The sequence below is a fragment of the Aythya marila genome (genome assembly GCF_965140915.1).
Source record: "Aythya marila genome assembly, chromosome: 2".
NCBI lineage: Eukaryota > Metazoa > Chordata > Aves > Anseriformes > Anatidae > Aythya > Aythya marila.
Genome location: NC_139043.1, coordinates 1,344,152 through 1,359,318, shown reverse-complemented (window position 1 = coordinate 1,359,318; position 15,167 = coordinate 1,344,152). Strand labels below are relative to the sequence as shown.

Below are 15,167 nucleotides of genomic sequence, written 5' to 3'. Positions count from 1 at the left end.
TAAAACATCAGTAGTCCACGGGGTGGCCATCAATCAACTTTCTCAACAAAACACGCATCTGAAATTTGAAAATGCTTACAGGAAAGAGAAGTGGAAAGTGTGTGTGATAGTAAGGGTCTGGTTTGATTAGCAGAAGTGGAAGCCACCCTCACTGAGCATCGCTTGTACAGCAGCTTTAAAGGCTGCTCACCAGAGCTCCCAGCACACTGTGGCTGATGTAATCCTCACGCTGCTCTATAATTTGACCTTGATATCGGTCGGTTATCTCTAGAAACATATGGAAGGAAGCTCTGAAGAGAAAAGCAGGGGTGTGGGGGGGAGCGATAGTGACCACAGCTGCTGCAAGAGCAGCCAAACCCATCTTGGTACTGAAGGAAACCAGAGGATGCCTCGTTGCTGGCTAACCAAATATTCCAGACTTCAGGAGCAAGGGCTTCCTTGTTGTGGAGGATTTTTGGTGCTTTTCTTTGGCCACAAGAGCTGTGAATTTGGCTCTGCACACCATCAGAGTAATACAAAGGTTTTCTGGTGTGGCAGTTGCTGGCAACAGCAGGGATGGAGCCTTGGTGTGACAGCAGCACCCTGAGGAAATACAGGGAAAAAGAGGGCAGTGCTGGACCTGCAGCCGCTGTCACATCCCTGACCAGTGCCAGCCCACTGGGTGTGCCCGGCATCGTGATGGCAGAAATTCACCTTTGTGTTGTGAGTCAGAGGTAATTGCTGCTCTCCGGTGAGCCTAATTGGTCAAGTGATTTGTTGCACTCTGCTCGATGGAAATTCCGTGCCGTTTCCAAACACTTCAAATGGGTACATTCTGCACTAAATCACCCCAAAGCCTGAGAGGAGGTGGTCAGAGTGCATCGGATCCCTGCTCGCTGCCCTTCCCGGGTGCCTGGGCACCCTCGGGCCATCGGCAGGTGTGAGAAACTAGGTTGTTTTTGCAGTAGAAAACTAATTTTCTGTAGTCCAAGGTGGCTGTGCAGTCATAACAAGGAGCAGTGCCAAGAAGATAAGCGGGCAGTGGAAGGCCTCACTGTTCCAAAACAAGGTGGAAGCGTGAGAAAAACAGGATGAGCAGTGTGGGAACGGCGAAACAAAGATCACAGGTTCTCAAAACATAAGAAAGGTGGGAACAAAAAAAGGGAAAAAGGAGAAATTAAAGGGTTGAAGAAAAATATATTGTATATATATGGTATAGTGTGTATATATAGGTATGGGGTTGGGGTTAGGGTTAGGGTTAGCTTGTGAACCTGTGGTACTCAGCCAGTGAAACGGGGGGTGATCAGGTGTCAGGTAATAGGGAATAACAGTATGTTTATTCAAATATGTTTATTGAAATGTGAATGTTTATTAAAACGTGTTTATTAAAATGTGTATGGTTATTAAAACGTGCTCCTAATTGGCAGGACGCCCACCTCAGGCACCCCCCTCGGGCCTGGAGGTGAGTGCCCCTCAGCTCAGCCGCCCTCAGGCTCCCAGGGGAGCCCTGCGAGAGCCGGGCTGGGGCCGCCCAAGCCGCAGGGGGACCGGGGCCGAGGCCCCGCGGCGCTCCCGGGCCGTGAGGAGCGACCCCGGGCGGGCCGGGCCTGGCAGCGCCCGGTGCAGGCCGCAAGCCTGGCCTAGGCCTCATCCTCCCCCGTTGCCATGGCAACAGCGTCGCCATGACAACACCTCCCCTTTTCCTATTGGCTGTCGCCATGGCAACCCCGCTCCGCAGCGGGGTGGGCGGGGCGAGTCGCTATGGAAACGGCGCTGGGGAGGGGGCGTGGCTTCCGGGCGGGACCGGAAGCGGCCTGGGTTTCCCGTCAGGCGCCGCGCGGCGGGGCCGGTGGCGGCGGCGGCGGCAGCGGCGGGGCCCGGGCCCGGCCCGGCGGGCGCCATGGAGGCCGTGCCCCGCATGCCCATGATCTGGCTGGACCTGAAGGAGGCCGGCGAGTTCGCCTTCAACGCCGCCGTTAAGAAGGTGAGGGGGACGGGAGGGGGGCGGGAAGGGGAACAGGGGGGTAATGGGGGGGTCACGGGGAAGGCCTGGGGCTGGGCTGAGGCCTGTGAGGGGAGCCCGGGGGCTGAGGGGGGTGTGGGGGGGGATGGGGGGGTGAGGGGAGGTGGGGGAGGGTGAGGGGGGGTGTGGGGTGAGTCGGCAGGTTTGTGGCCGGCCTCCCGTCCCGCCCTCTGCCGGTCCCGGCCTCTGGGCCCGGTTCCTCCTCGCGCAGGAGGCCTCAAGGGGAGCCCTGAGGAGCCGTGAGGAAGCTGCCCGGGGGCTGGCGGGGAGCCTCGTCCCTGTTTCCCTTCCTGAAGGGTGTTGCTGCGTGCTGACAGGGCCAGTGTGGGGCTCCGCGGTGCCTCTGAGCAAGGAGCTGCAGAGGCAGGGTCGGTGCTGAGCCCTTCCCAGGCAGGGCGCGGTGCTGGGGGCCTGTCCCTGGGCTGGAAGATGCTGGGAGCAGAGCTGGGATCACCTCCCCTGAGCTTTCCATCCCAACCTGGCTGTGGGGGTGCGTTTCTGAAGCCCTCCTGATGTTTGCTGCCATGCAGGCCAGCTCCCACCCCTCCGTGAGCCCCCCAGCAGAGGCAGCTCCTCACCCACAGCGGGCAGGGTCTCCTGGCAGGCACACCTCCTCCTGCCCTTGGGTTTTTTGGGGGGCCACAGCCACAGAGGAGCTGTGCGGTGACACCGGGCGTGGCACGGGGTGACACCGGGAGCCGCCCCGTGGCTGAGTCAGGCCCCGCAGCCGGCTCAGCACCATCCTGCCTCCCCCAGGGATTTATTCCATGCCTGTACATGGAGGGAAACTTAAATCTTCTCTGTAAATCTGCCTTCCCCCGGTGTTTATGAACACCTCTGCGCTCCGTCACACCCCCTCACCTGTTTTTTTCCCCCTCCCCTTCCAAGTTTGTCCTGAAGAACTACGGGGAGAACCCCGAGAACTACAACGAGGAGCTGCGCAAGCTGGAGGTGCTGCGGCAGGTGAGCCCCCTGCCCCCCTCCCGGGGTGGGCTCGGCCCCAAATCGCCCCCATTTGCCCACGGGAGCTGGGTGACAGCTCGCTCCCTGCACGGCCCCGATGTTTTCTGCCTCCTGCTCCTCCCTCCCTCTTTCTCTCTCCCCTCTAGAACGCCGTCAACGTCCCCAGGGACTTCGAGGGCTGCAGCACGCTGAGGAAATACTTCGGGCAGCTCCACTACCTGCAGAGCCGGATCCCGATGGGTGCTGAGCAGGAGGCCGCGGTCCCCATCGCCTGGTGAGGGCCGTGGGGAGCTCCTCCTGCCCTCCTGGGGTGCAGTTTTCCCTGACGTTTGGGGCTCAAGTCCTATAATTCCAAACTTTTGGTTGTTGTGGCGCTTTTTGGCCGGTTTCCCCTGCTGCTGGGGTGGCCTGGGGACATCCTAAAATGCCACCATGCCCCCGGGGTGGCTCTGGGGGGGCTGAGGAAGCGCCAGGAAGGTGAGCAGGGGGTAAGCAGCCCCCTCCTCTCTCCTTGCAGGACCGAAATCTTCTCGGGCAAGACGGTGACCCACGAGGACATCAAGTACGAGCAGGCCTGCATCCTCTACAACCTGGGTGAGGGTCAGAAACGCGGCTGTGCCCCCTGGGGGGGCCTTATATACTCGGTGCTGGGGGTTTGCTGCCAGTTTGGGGCTTCCCTTTGCTGAATATCTCTGCCTGGAGCCAGCTGCCCGCAGATTTGGTGCGAAACTCCTGGGTTTTGGGGTTTTAAGCCCGCTGAGCCCTGCTCCTCTCCCCGCAGGTGCGCTGCACTCCATGCTGGGCGCCATGGACAAGAGGGTGTCGGAGGAGGTAAGAGCCCCCGAGCAGCCCCTAGAAATCCCTAAAAAGGGTTTTTTTTTCCCCCTGGGGGCCAGCAGCCACGTGCTGACAGCCCTCAGGACTCGGCTGTAGCATCAATGCACGCCCCTGAGAGCTTTTTGGGTTCAAAACTCAGCTTTCGGCCTCTGGGAGCTGCTTTTTGGGGTCTTGGGGGGCCCGTGAGCAGCGCAGGGAGCGTTTTAGCCCCTCTGAGCTGGATTTTATCCCCCTGCCTCCTGCTGTGTCGCTGCTCTGAGGCCAAATGTGCCCTCGGGCTCCTCCCAGCCACCCTCTGGCGTGGTTTGTGCCCACCTAACACGTTCTTTTGTCTTCCCAGGGCATGAAGGTTTCGTGCACCCACTTCCAATGCGCCGCCGGGGCCTTCACCTACCTTCGGGATCACTTCCCCCACTCCTACAGCGTGGACATGAGCCACCAGATCCTCAACCTCAACATCAACCTCATGCTGGTAGGAAAGGGGCCAGCGGGCTCCTGGCTGCCCCCGGGGCGGCTCCTGCTGATTTTAGGGTGGGCTCGGGAGGCAGCAGGGCTCCGTGCCACGCTTTTGGGGCATCCTGTGGGGTTTTCAAGTCAAAGGGGCTGTAACTAGCGGGTCCTGGTGCTGGCTACAGGAGGGATTTGGGAATTTCAGAGGAATCTGAGCGTGGGGACAGCCAGTTTTGCCTCCACAGGGCCAGGCGCAGGAGTGTCTGCTGGAGAAATCCATGCTGGACAACAGGAAAAGCTTCCTCGTGGCCCGGATCAGTGCCCAGGTGAGTTTTTGGGGGATCTTTTCCGTGCTCAACTCCTGTCACAGCTGCCAGGTGACACCTGGGGACGGGCTGTCCGGGCCCTGTGGCATCGCAGCAAGCCCTGAGCAGCCCCCAGCTCCTCCAAGGCAGGCGTAAGGGTGGCAGATTTCCTTAGAACACCATTTTTAACCCGTTTTTAACCCAAACTGACCAGCAGGGCACCCGCCGGCTGGACAAACCGAGCCCGGTGCCACCAAACCTGCCCCAACCCAGCTCTTCCTGGGGCTGCTCTCGGTTCAAATGGGGGCCTGGCTCTTTGGGGGCACCCCAAAACCCCCCCCCTTGCACCCCACAGGTGGTGGATTACTACAAGGAGGCCTGCAGGGCCTTGGAGAACTCAGAAACAGCCTCGCTGCTGGGCAAAATCCAGAAAGATTGGAAGAAACTGGTCCAGATGAAGATTTACTACTTCGCTGCCGTGGCCCACGTAAGTTTTTGGGGCTGGGGGGTGGCACCCCTCGCTCTCAGCCCCCCTCACGGCCAACAAACGGGATCTGGGGGGGCTCAGGGGGGCTGAATTTCTTGGCTGAGTGATTTCCCTTCCACGAGGAGCTCTGACGCTTCTTTTTTTTTGCAGCTGCACATGGGGAAACAAGCCGAGGAGCAGCAGAAATTTGGGGAAAGGGTAAGCAGAGCTGTGGCAGCCTGGGTCGAGGTCCTGTTGAGCCCCGGAGGAGATTTTCACCCCCCCTGGGGTTTCCACAGCCCCGAGGGAAGCAGGAAAGGGGCACCAGGAAAGCCCCTGAAGGAAGCTGCAGCCCTCGAGGGGTGGTGGTGGTGCTCCGTGCAGGGCAGAGGCACTGAATTTCTGTGCCATCTCCAGCACCTCTCCCAAACCTGGGACTAATTCTTCTTCTCCCCACAGGTCATTTACTTCCAGAGCGCCCTGGATAAACTCAACGAGGCTATAAAACTGGCAAAGGTGCGTTCCTTCTCCCTCTGGCAGCAGGAATTGTTGGGTTTTTTTGTTTTTTTTCTTTCAACTCCTCCGGAAAATGTGGGACAGGGGATCTGGGGCTGCCTGAGGGGCTGGATTCTGCCTGGGTTTCTCGCCCGGCAGCTCCTGGGTGTGGAGCTGAGGGTTTTGGTCCTGTTTTGGGGCCCGAGGAGGGGCTGCTGCTGTGTGTGGGGCGTGCTCGGGGTATGGGGGCAGCAGCAATCCCCCTACTTCACCTGCACTCACTCCTGTTTCTGTAGGGCCAGCCCGAAACCGTCCAGGAAGCCCTGAGGTTCACCATGGACGTGATCGGTGGCAAGTGAGTGTGCAAAAATCCCCCGGACACAACTGGGGAGGGGGGCAGAAACCCCCAGGGAGCGGTTTCATTTGGGGTCTGGGGCTTTTGGGGCCTTTTTGCCTGCTTCCTGTCATCCTGAGGTCTCATTTTTAGGTACAATTCGGCCAAAAAAGACAACGATTTCATCTACCACGAAGCTGTGCCCGCCTTGGACACCCTGCAGTCGGTGAAAGGTGAGGCTGAGAGCTGCTGATGGCGGGGTGCACGCTCAGGGAACCCCAAATAGTGGGGTTTGGCGACGCCCTGCTCCCCTGGGAGCTTTTGGGGTGAAGGTGCTGATCACAAGGAGGGGTTTTGGGACCCGAGGAGCGTCCCCGTGGAGGTTTGGGGTCAGCAGGTGTTTGTTTTGGGACCGCAGGTGCCCCGCTGGTGAAAGCTCTCCCCGTCAACCCCACGGACCCCGCTGTCACCGGCCCCGATATCTTCGCCAAGCTGGTTCCCATGGCTGCCCACGAGGCCTCCTCGCTCTACAGGTGGGTCCCGGGCAGGGAACAACCCCAAAAGAGGGCAGAGGAAGGAACCCGTGCCTCAGCCCAGCTTCCAGGCCTCTTAACGGGGTCCAGAGGGGGCCACACCAGCTGCAGGGCTTTCCCTGAGGGACCTAAACCTTCCCAAAATGTCCCCGGGCTGATTCCTGCAGCGTCCTGGTGCTTTCCCATATCCCATCCCGACCCTAAAAGGATTTTTTTCTTGCAGCGAGGAGAAGGCCAAGCTGCTGAGGGACGTGATGGCCAAGATCGAAGCCAAGAACGAAGTCCTGGAGTACGTGTGAGCCCCACCCAGCCTCTCCCCTCCCCTCTCAGCACCCTGCTGCGAGCTCCCAGTTTGCCCAGTTCCGAGCAGGCCCCGATAACTGGTCCTCAGAGCCCCTGCTTTGGGGCGGGGAGGTTGGGGAACCCCAGAAGGCTGACGGGGGAGCTTCTGCTGCCTCTCAGGGCTTTGTTCCTGCCCGCAGCCAGTTCATGGACTCGATGCAGCTGGACCCCGAGACCGTGGACAACCTGGAGATGTACAGCCACATCCCCCCCGTCCTGATGGAGAAGTGCGCCGCCCTCAGCGTGCGCCCCGACACCGTCAAAAACCTCGTCCAGTCCATGCAGGGTAAGGGCCCGGGGGGGGGATACGGGACACGGAGCCGTGCCCTGGTTGCGTTTCGGTGTCGGAAACGGCTTCCCCACTCACAAATTCAGCACTTTTTATAATTTTTTTCCCCAAATCACACTTCCTGGTGGCTGCTCACGGCACGTGGTGCTTCCTCGCGGGATGTTCTTCAGGGCTGGAGCAGATGAGGGCCAGGAGGGTTTGTGGTGGGGATCAGGGAACTTTTTCAGCTCTTCCCATCCTCTGTCTCTCCCTCCCAGTCCTCTCCGGGGTTTTCACCGACGTGGAAGCCTCCCTGAAGGAGATCCGAGACCTCCTGGAGGAAGACGAAGCCCAGGAACGGAAACTCCAGGAGCTGCTGGGGAAGGGCCCGGCCCCGCCGGGTTCCCCTCCGCCTCCTTCCTCCTCCGGGCTGGCCGAGGTGAGCAAGGAGTGCTCCAAGTACCTGGAGGTGCACGAGAAGGCCAGCTTCACCAACACCGAGCTGCACAAAGCCATGAACCTGCACATCGGCAACCTCCGCCTGCTCAGCGGGCCCCTGGAGCAGGTCCGGGCGGCTCTGCCCTCGCCCTCGTTGACCGAAGGTGAGTTGGGAGCCCGCCTGGCCTCGCTGCGCCCCCCTGGTATCGTTTTCGTGCCCCGAGGTGGGGAGGGGCACAGCTTCCGCACCCCCCCGGTGCGTTTTTTGGGTTCTTTTCAACATCAGCCACGCTCTCGGGGCATCAGCCTGCTGCGTGGGGCGGTGCGAGGCGGGCTGTGGGGGTTTTTCTCCCCCAAAAATGCCCAAATCGCCATCCTGGCACCTTGAGATCACGGCGTGGGGGTAAAATAAGTCCAGCAGAGGCTCAAACATCCAACCTGGGTGTGCCAGGACAGGCTGCAGGCTGTCCCCAAGCCCTCGCTTCCCACCCCACGAGCAGTTTGAGGGTTTTGGGGACGCCGCGCCCTCTGAATGTTCCCAATTCCCCCCCCCCAGACGACAAGCAGGTGCTGCAGAACCTGAAGCGGATCCTGGTGAAGGTGCAGGAGATGCGGGACCAGCGCCTGTCCCTGGAGCAGCAGCTGCGGGAGATGATCCAGAAGGACGACATCACCACCTCCCTCGTCACCGCCGACCGCTCCGAGATGAAGGTGGGCTCCTCCTGCCACCTCCCCGGGGCTCTGTGGGGGGGGGGGAGTTTCCCCGCAGCCCCTCAACTCCCCCATTTCTCCCTGCAGAAACTCTTCGAGGAGCAGCTGAAGAAATACGACCAGATCAAGGTGTACCTGGAGCAGAACCTGGCGGCCCAGGAGAACGTCCTCAAGGCGCTGACGGACGCCAATGTCAAATACGCGGCCGTGCGCAAGGCCCTGGCCGAGGTGGAGCACAAGTGAGCGCGGGGGGAGCAGCTTGTGGGGTTTTGGGGGGCTCTGTGGGGTCGGGAAACACAACACAAAGGGTAATTAACGCACGGGCTTGCTGCTAATTGCACGCCAGCCCTGGTGCTCAGCTTTCTGTCCCACCTCCCCAGGTGGAACACCACCGTCCAGACCTTGGTGGCTTCCTACGAAGCCTACGAGGACCTGATGAAGAAATCCCAAGAGGGGAAGGATTTTTACACCGACCTGGAGGGGAAAGCTGCCAAGCTGCTGGAGAAAGCCCGGGCGGCCTGCCAGGCTGCCGAAGCCAACCGCCAGCAGATCCTGGAGAAGTAAGTGCCCCCCCCCCGCTTCTGCAAATTTGGGGGGGGATTTAGGGCTTCGTGCCCCGCTCTGGGGTCGCTGGGACACCCCAGCGAGGTGGGAAGCACCTCTGGGTGCTGCTTATGGGGTCGGGGCCGGCTGTAGGGTGGCTGAGGGCTTGTAGGGCTGGAGGAGGGGGGATTTTTTAGGGCTGGCAGCCCCTCCCTGACTCCTCCTACCCCCTCCCACTTCAGGGAGCTGAAGAAGCAGCCGCCCCCCCGCCCCACGGCCCCCAAACCTGCCTTGCAGAAGAAACCTCCGGAGCTGGACGGGGGCGGCCCCGAAGCCGCCGAGGCCGCTCCGCTCGGCTCCCTGGGCTTGGCCGATCTCCCCGAGGAGCTTCGCAGCCTCCCCCCCGACGTGCTGGCCGCCCACCTGGCCCGTTTGCCCCCTTCCACCCTGGCCGCTCTCACCCTCGACCCCTCTTTGGCAGCCGGGCTGCGCCCCCCGGCCCCCCCCGAGGTTTTTTTACCCCCGGCCAGGCCGGCCAGCGCCCCGCTGCAACCCTACAACCCCGCCCGCTTCCCTGCCCTCCCCGGCCACTACCCCGTGCCCGCTTCTGCCCCCGCTGCCTTCCCGGTGCAGCTCCTGCAGCCCTCTGCCCCCCAAGCCGCCGTCCCCCCCCCCAGCTCAGCCCCTTCCTCTGCCCCCCAACTCTTCCCGGCCGCCCCCTTGCTCCGGGGCCCGCCCCAGCCCGCTTATGGGGTGCCCCACGTGCTGCCCCCACGTTCGTCCCCCCAGCACGGCCCCGCTGTTTCCTACGGGGTCAACCAAGCCGGGCTGCCTGCAGCCGCCCCCCCCAGACCCCCAGCTATGGGGCCGGCCCCCGGGGGTGCTCAGCCCCCACCCATGGGTGCCCCCGAGCAGGGCCCAGCCCCCCGCCCGGCCACCACCACCGTGGACAGCGTCCAGGCCCCCATCTCCAGCTGCACGGCCCCCCCCCGCCTCCCAAATCAGGGGCCTACCGTGCCCCCCGCCGGCTTCCTGCCCCCCCAGCGCCCCGCTGCCCCCCCTGCCTCCTTCCCCTACGCCCCGGGGGGGCTGCAGCAGCCTTTTGGGCACCCCTTCCCCCCCGGGCAGCACCCCCACCCCACTTTCACCCCCCCAGCACAGCTGCAGCCCCCCATGGAGCTGCCAGCTCGCCCCCAAAGCCTGGGGGGCCCCCAACAGTTCCCCCCCCAAGCCCCTTTCCTCCCCCCAGCCCGCCCCCAGCTCCCCCTCCCCTTCCAACCCCCTGCCCGCCCCCCGCTGCCCCCCCAATTTGCCCAGCAGCCCTATTCCGGCCCCGTGGGGCAGCTGCAGCCCCCCCCAGCCCCTCCCCAGCCCCCGCTGTGCCCCCAGCTCTACCCCCTGCCCGGCCAGGACAAGCTGCCCCCCCACGGCCTCCCCCCCCCCACGGGGACCCTCCCCTTCCCCGGACCCCTCCCCAGACCCCCCGGGCCCAGCGTGCCCCCAACCCAACCCCTCCACCCCGCCCTGGGGGGGCTGCAACCCGGGCCCCCCCCCAGCTCCCCGGCCCTCCCTTTTTGCCCCAGCCCTGCCCCCATGGGGCCCCCCCCGCCTTCCCCCGCCCCCCAATCCGCCCCCCCCCACGCCGCCCCTTCTCCCAGCCCCGTCCTGAGCCAGCTGCAAGGCCCCACAGCGGTGCAGGGCCCCCTGATCCCATCCCCGGCCCCCTCCCCGCAGCCCCCTCTGCCCCTACAGCCCCCCCAGCGCCCCCCGCCCTCGCTGCCCCCCGGCGAGCCCCAATTCCAGCGGCAGAGCTCCTCCACCGACGACCTGCTGTCCTCCAGCCCCGAGAGCCAGCACGGGGGCTCCAAGGCGGCCGTGGGCCAACCCCTGCTGCAGCCCACCAAGGCGGACGCCAAAGAGGGCCAAAAACCCAAAGCCGTGCAGCTGATCGAGAAGGACCCCTACGAGAAACCCGAGCGGGTCCTGCGCCTCCTGGCTGAGCTCCAGCGTTTCCGAGGGCTCCTGGAGGGTTTGGAGCACCCGGCGAGCACCGCTGGTGGTGGCGGTGGCGGTGGTGGCACCCAACTGGACGCGGTGTGGAAGGAGCTGCAGGACGCCCAGGAACGCGACGCCCGGCAGCTCTCCATCGCCATCGCCCGCTGCTACTCCATGAAGAACCGGCACCAGGACATCATGCCCTACGACAGGAACCGCGTGGTGCTGCGCTCGGGGAAAGACGACTACATCAACGCCAGCCGGGTGGAGGACCTCTCGCCCTACTGCCCCACCGTCATCGCCACCCAGGCCCCGCTGCTGGGCACCGCCGCCGACTTCTGGCTGATGATCTACGAGCAGAAGGTCTCCGTCGTCGTCATGCTGGTGTCGGAGCAGGAGCTGGAGAAGGTAAAACCCCGAGCGTGGTCCCAAATCCCAGCTCCTGGGCTTCATCACCTCTCTTGATGCCCACAATGGGGTGTTGTGAGCCTTTAAGGGGTGCCGTGAGCCACCCCATTCCCCCTCCCTGACCCTATTCCCCCCTCCCTGACCCTATTCCCCCCTCCCTGACCCTATTCCCCCCTCCCTGACCCTATTCCCCCCTCCCTGACCCTATTCCCCCCTCCCTGACCCTATTCCCCCCTCCCTGACCCTATTCCCCCCTCCCTGGCCCTATATCCCCCTCCCTGACCCTATATCCCCCTCCCTGACCCTATATCCCCCTCCCTGACCCTATATCCCCCTCCCTGACCCTATACCCCTCCCCCTGACCCTATATCCCTCCTCCTCTCAGCAAAAGGTGCTGCGGTACTTCCCGGCGGAGCGGGGCCAGCCGGTGGTGCAGGGCCCCGTCACCCTCATCCTCACGGGGCTGAAGGCCACCCCCACCCACGTGGAGCGGATGATCACCCTGCAGTACCGCGACCAGAGCCTCAAGCGCACCGTGGTCCACCTGCAGTTCACCTCCTGGCCCGAGCTGTACGCTAACGGGGCTATGGGGAGGGGGATCGGGGCGTGGGGAAGGGGTTTTGGGGTTCCTAAAAGCCCCTTCAACCCCCTCCAGGGGTCTGCCCGACAGCAAGGGGAGCCTCCTGCGCTTCATCCAGGAGGTGCACGGCCACTACCTGCACCAGCGCCCGCTGCACACCCCCATCGTGGTGCACTGCAGGTGAGCGGCACCCGGCGGGGGGGTTTTTAGGGCAAAAAAGGGGGGATTCTAGGGGCTGTGGGGTGCCTGATGGGGTCGGGTCTCCCCTGGCAGCTCCGGCGTGGGCCGTACGGGCGCCTTCTGCCTGCTCTACGCGGCCATGCAGGAGGTGGAGGCGGGCAACGGCATCCCCGACCTGCCCCAGCTGGTGAAGCGCCTGCGGCAGCAGCGCAAGCACATGCTGCAGGAGAAGGTAACGGGGTGAGGGGGGAGGTATTGGGGTGCCCCTAAATGCTGGGGGTGCGCCCCTAGGTGCTGGGGGGGGTGCTCACCCCGCTCTCATCCCCGCAGCTCCACCTCAAGTTCTGCTACGAGGCCGTCCTGCAGCACGCGGAGCAGGTCCTGCAGCGCCACGGGGTGGGCACGCCCGGCCCCAAGCCCCCCAACAGCACGTCCCCCAAGGTGGGTGCAGGGAGGTGGGATGGGGGGGGGATAAAAAACAGTGCCCACTCCCCCCCGGGGGCTCACGGGGCTCTTTCCTCGCAGCTCTACTTCCACCAGGACCCCCAGGACCTGGTGCTGGGGGGGGACCTGTCCATCAGCTCCATCCAGGCCACCATCGCCAAGCTCAGCATCAAGCCCACGGGAGCAGGGGGAGAAATTGGGGGGGGCTGGGGGCTCGATCCCGCCCCCATGCCTGATTCTGCCCCCCCGGAGGTGCTGCCAGCGCTTCCCGATGGCGTTTTGGATGGGGTGACGGATGGCAGCACCGCCCCAATCCCTGAGCCAACCCCCCCAGCGCCCCCCGAGCCCCTACCTGAGGCTGAGAGCAGCAACCACGTGGAGGAGGAGACCCCCAAACCCCCCCCGGCTGACCCCCCGGGGCCTCCACAGCCCCCACAACCCCCGGCCTCCGCTCCCTCCTCCTCCTCGCTGGAGCTGCTGGCCTCCCTCACCCCCGAGGCCTTCACCCTGGACGCGTCGCTGAAGGGCAAGCAGCGGATGAACAAGCAGAATTTCCTCCAGGCGCAGACGGGCGAGGGGCTGCGGGGACCCCGGCCCACCGACGACCCCCTCAGCATGCTCGACCCGCTCTGGACGCTCAACAAGAGCTGAGGGGGGGGCCTGGAACCCCCCAAAATCCTGCACTACAGCCACAGCCCCCGGCCTCCCCCCTCCCAGGGTGCTGGGTTGGCCCCTGGGGGGGTTGGGGGGCGCAGGGGGGGCCCTGCCTTCCCCCCCCCAAGCTTTGTACAGGTGTACGGCGCCCGCCACTTTCTCTCACTCCCTTCGAACTGACTTTTTCAGCTCTTTGCTACTAAAATAAAGAGGTCGATCTGGCGCTGTGCGGGGTCTGGAAAAACGTCCCCTCCCCGCGCGTTGTCCCCATGACCCTGGGGACAGGGCCTTGGGGAGCGTTTCACCACCAGGACAACCTCGGGGGGGGTTAGTTCCGTTTAATGGGGGTGTCTTTGTACACATTATAAAACACGATCCGGTACAAAAATGCTGCCACTGTACAGAACAAAGCGTACAGCAGGGCTAAGGCCACCCGAGGCACCGCGCGGGCGCAGAGGGGGGGACTTCAGCCTCCCTCCCTCCCCCCTGCAGCCGCCCCCTCCCACCTCTACAATCAGCAGGGGTCCACGAGCGGCCAGCGGCGGCGTGGAAGCAAAACTCGTGCTCCCCTGCCAGGGCGTGGGGTGGTCGCTGGGCCGTGCCCCTCTCCCCAGCCCCGTGGGTGCCTCCGTCCCCTCCGCAGGGAGGCCCAACCTGAGAAACGCCTCCCCTGACGAGGAGGAGGAGGAGGAGGAGGAGGAGGAAGGGCAGGGTGAGGAGGGGGGAGGCAGCTCCACCACGGCCTGCAGCTCCCCCGCCCTCCTGCCAGAATAAATAACTATATACAGCACATAAATAAATAGGGGCGGGGGCTGCTGGAGCACGGAGCCCGCGCTCCAAGGCACGTGGGGCTGCATGCGGGGGCCTCCTCCTGCCCCGCTGCGCTGAGGGCTCCGTCCTGGACACGTTTTAACGCAGCAAAAACCCAGCTCCGTGTCACGCTGCAGCGAGGAAGATGTGATGCTTCGCCTCCAGGCTCCAGCACCTGCCTCTCCTCCTCCTCTTCCTCCTCCTCCTCCTCTTCTTCCTCAGTCCAATTTCTCCAGCACTGAGGGCACGTAGACCAGGCTGAGCTCGCTGCCGAAGTTGCAGACGATGGCGGCGTTCTCCAGCACCAGGATCTGCCGGGCGGGCTGCGACTCGTTGCTCTTCCCCAGGTAGACCGTCTGCAGCAGGTCGCCGTAGCCGATGTCCCAGAAGGAAACGCAGCCCTGGCCGCCCGTCACCAGCAGGTTGTCCGAAATCACGCCCAGGCTGGCTCCGCACCCCATCTCCTGCGAGGAAACAGAGCACCGTAAGCACACTCGGCCACCCCAAAAGGGGCTCAGCCCCGATTTCACCTCGAATCTGTTCTTTTCCGAGCGCCCCGGAGCTTTCCCCGCTACCCACCTGCTGGATGGAGTAGAGCTTGATGCCCGAGCTGCGGTCCCAGATGCTGATCACGTCGTCCAAGCCGCTGCTGATGACGCAGGAGGTGGTGCAGGTGAGCGAGGTGACGTCCCCGCGGTGGGCGTACATGTGGCTCACCTTGCTGCCCGTCAGCACGTCCCACAGGCAGATGGCACCGTCCTGGCCCCCGCTCGCCAGCACCATCGTCTGCAAGGACAGGAGCAGCTCAGGCACCTCGGGGCAGGGCGGGCAGCCCCAATCCTGACCCCACAGCGCCTCGGACCCCGAACACGCAGGGTGATCCTACAAGGAAACGCTGCCGGCGCGCTGGGCGCAATCCCGGGCTGCCAAAGGAAAGCGTGGGAGGGAAAACGGAGCTGCTGGCTCAGCGTTTTCACTGCTTCTGTACGTGGGCTGGGGGTAACAGCGCAGCAAAAAACAAAAATCCCACTCCAGGAGAAGGTTGGGCCCCAGGAGGGCAGGAAGACAGGGCGCAGACCTGGGTGCCTCTGGCTAAAGGAAGAGCCATAAATAAAAGCTGCTCCTCCAGCTGCTGCCTCACCTGGTCCATGTACACAGCCGTGATGGCTCCCGAGTGGCCCTGGAGAGTGAACAGGCAGCACGAGTCCTCGAGCCGGAACACCTGCGGGGCAGAAGGGCAGATGTGAGCGTCCCTCGTGCTCTTGCTAATGAAGCAATGAAGCTAATTAGCTCTTGCTAACGAAGCTCGCAGGTCGGCCCCCCTCGCTGCCCTCCCCTCTCGCGGCAGCAGGGCAGCGAGCCCCCTGGGTGCTGCTGCAGGGGGTGAGGGCAATGCCTGGTGGGCAGTG

The 15,167-nt window shown here is 63.9% G+C and overlaps 2 protein-coding genes across 4 annotated transcripts in view; one reads left to right on the top strand and one right to left on the bottom strand.

The window, feature by feature from the left end:
* The first annotated feature begins 1,803 nt into the window (after nucleotides 1-1,803).
* Nucleotides 1,804-13,418, top strand: PTPN23 (protein tyrosine phosphatase non-receptor type 23). The gene is made up of 25 exons (XM_082752382.1): nucleotides 1,804-1,963; nucleotides 2,891-2,965; nucleotides 3,112-3,239; nucleotides 3,483-3,559; nucleotides 3,747-3,796; nucleotides 4,143-4,274; nucleotides 4,498-4,578; nucleotides 4,913-5,044; nucleotides 5,195-5,242; nucleotides 5,483-5,539; nucleotides 5,815-5,873; nucleotides 6,006-6,085; nucleotides 6,271-6,385; nucleotides 6,609-6,674; nucleotides 6,868-7,013; nucleotides 7,274-7,597; nucleotides 7,990-8,144; nucleotides 8,232-8,383; nucleotides 8,525-8,704; nucleotides 8,930-11,090; nucleotides 11,476-11,660; nucleotides 11,746-11,850; nucleotides 11,944-12,082; nucleotides 12,181-12,291; nucleotides 12,376-13,418. Exons 1-25 carry the CDS (start codon nucleotides 1,880-1,882, stop codon nucleotides 12,943-12,945), a joined length of 5,412 nt encoding a protein of 1,803 aa, XP_082608508.1. The 5' UTR covers nucleotides 1,804-1,879; the 3' UTR covers nucleotides 12,946-13,418.
* A 25-nt stretch (nucleotides 13,419-13,443) lies between these two features.
* Nucleotides 13,444-15,167, bottom strand: part of SCAP (SREBF chaperone) — a 46,708-nt gene continuing 44,984 nt past the window's right edge. For all 3 annotated transcript variants that reach the window (XM_082752384.1, XM_082752383.1, XM_082752385.1), the window contains 3 exons: nucleotides 14,900-14,980; nucleotides 14,338-14,544; nucleotides 13,444-14,222 (listed from right to left, as the gene is read on the bottom strand). In XM_082752384.1, coding sequence (XP_082608510.1) covers nucleotides 13,977-14,222; nucleotides 14,338-14,544; nucleotides 14,900-14,980 — 534 coding nt within the window. In that variant the 3' untranslated portion in view covers nucleotides 13,444-13,976. The remainder of the gene's footprint in view (nucleotides 14,223-14,337; nucleotides 14,545-14,899; nucleotides 14,981-15,167) is intronic.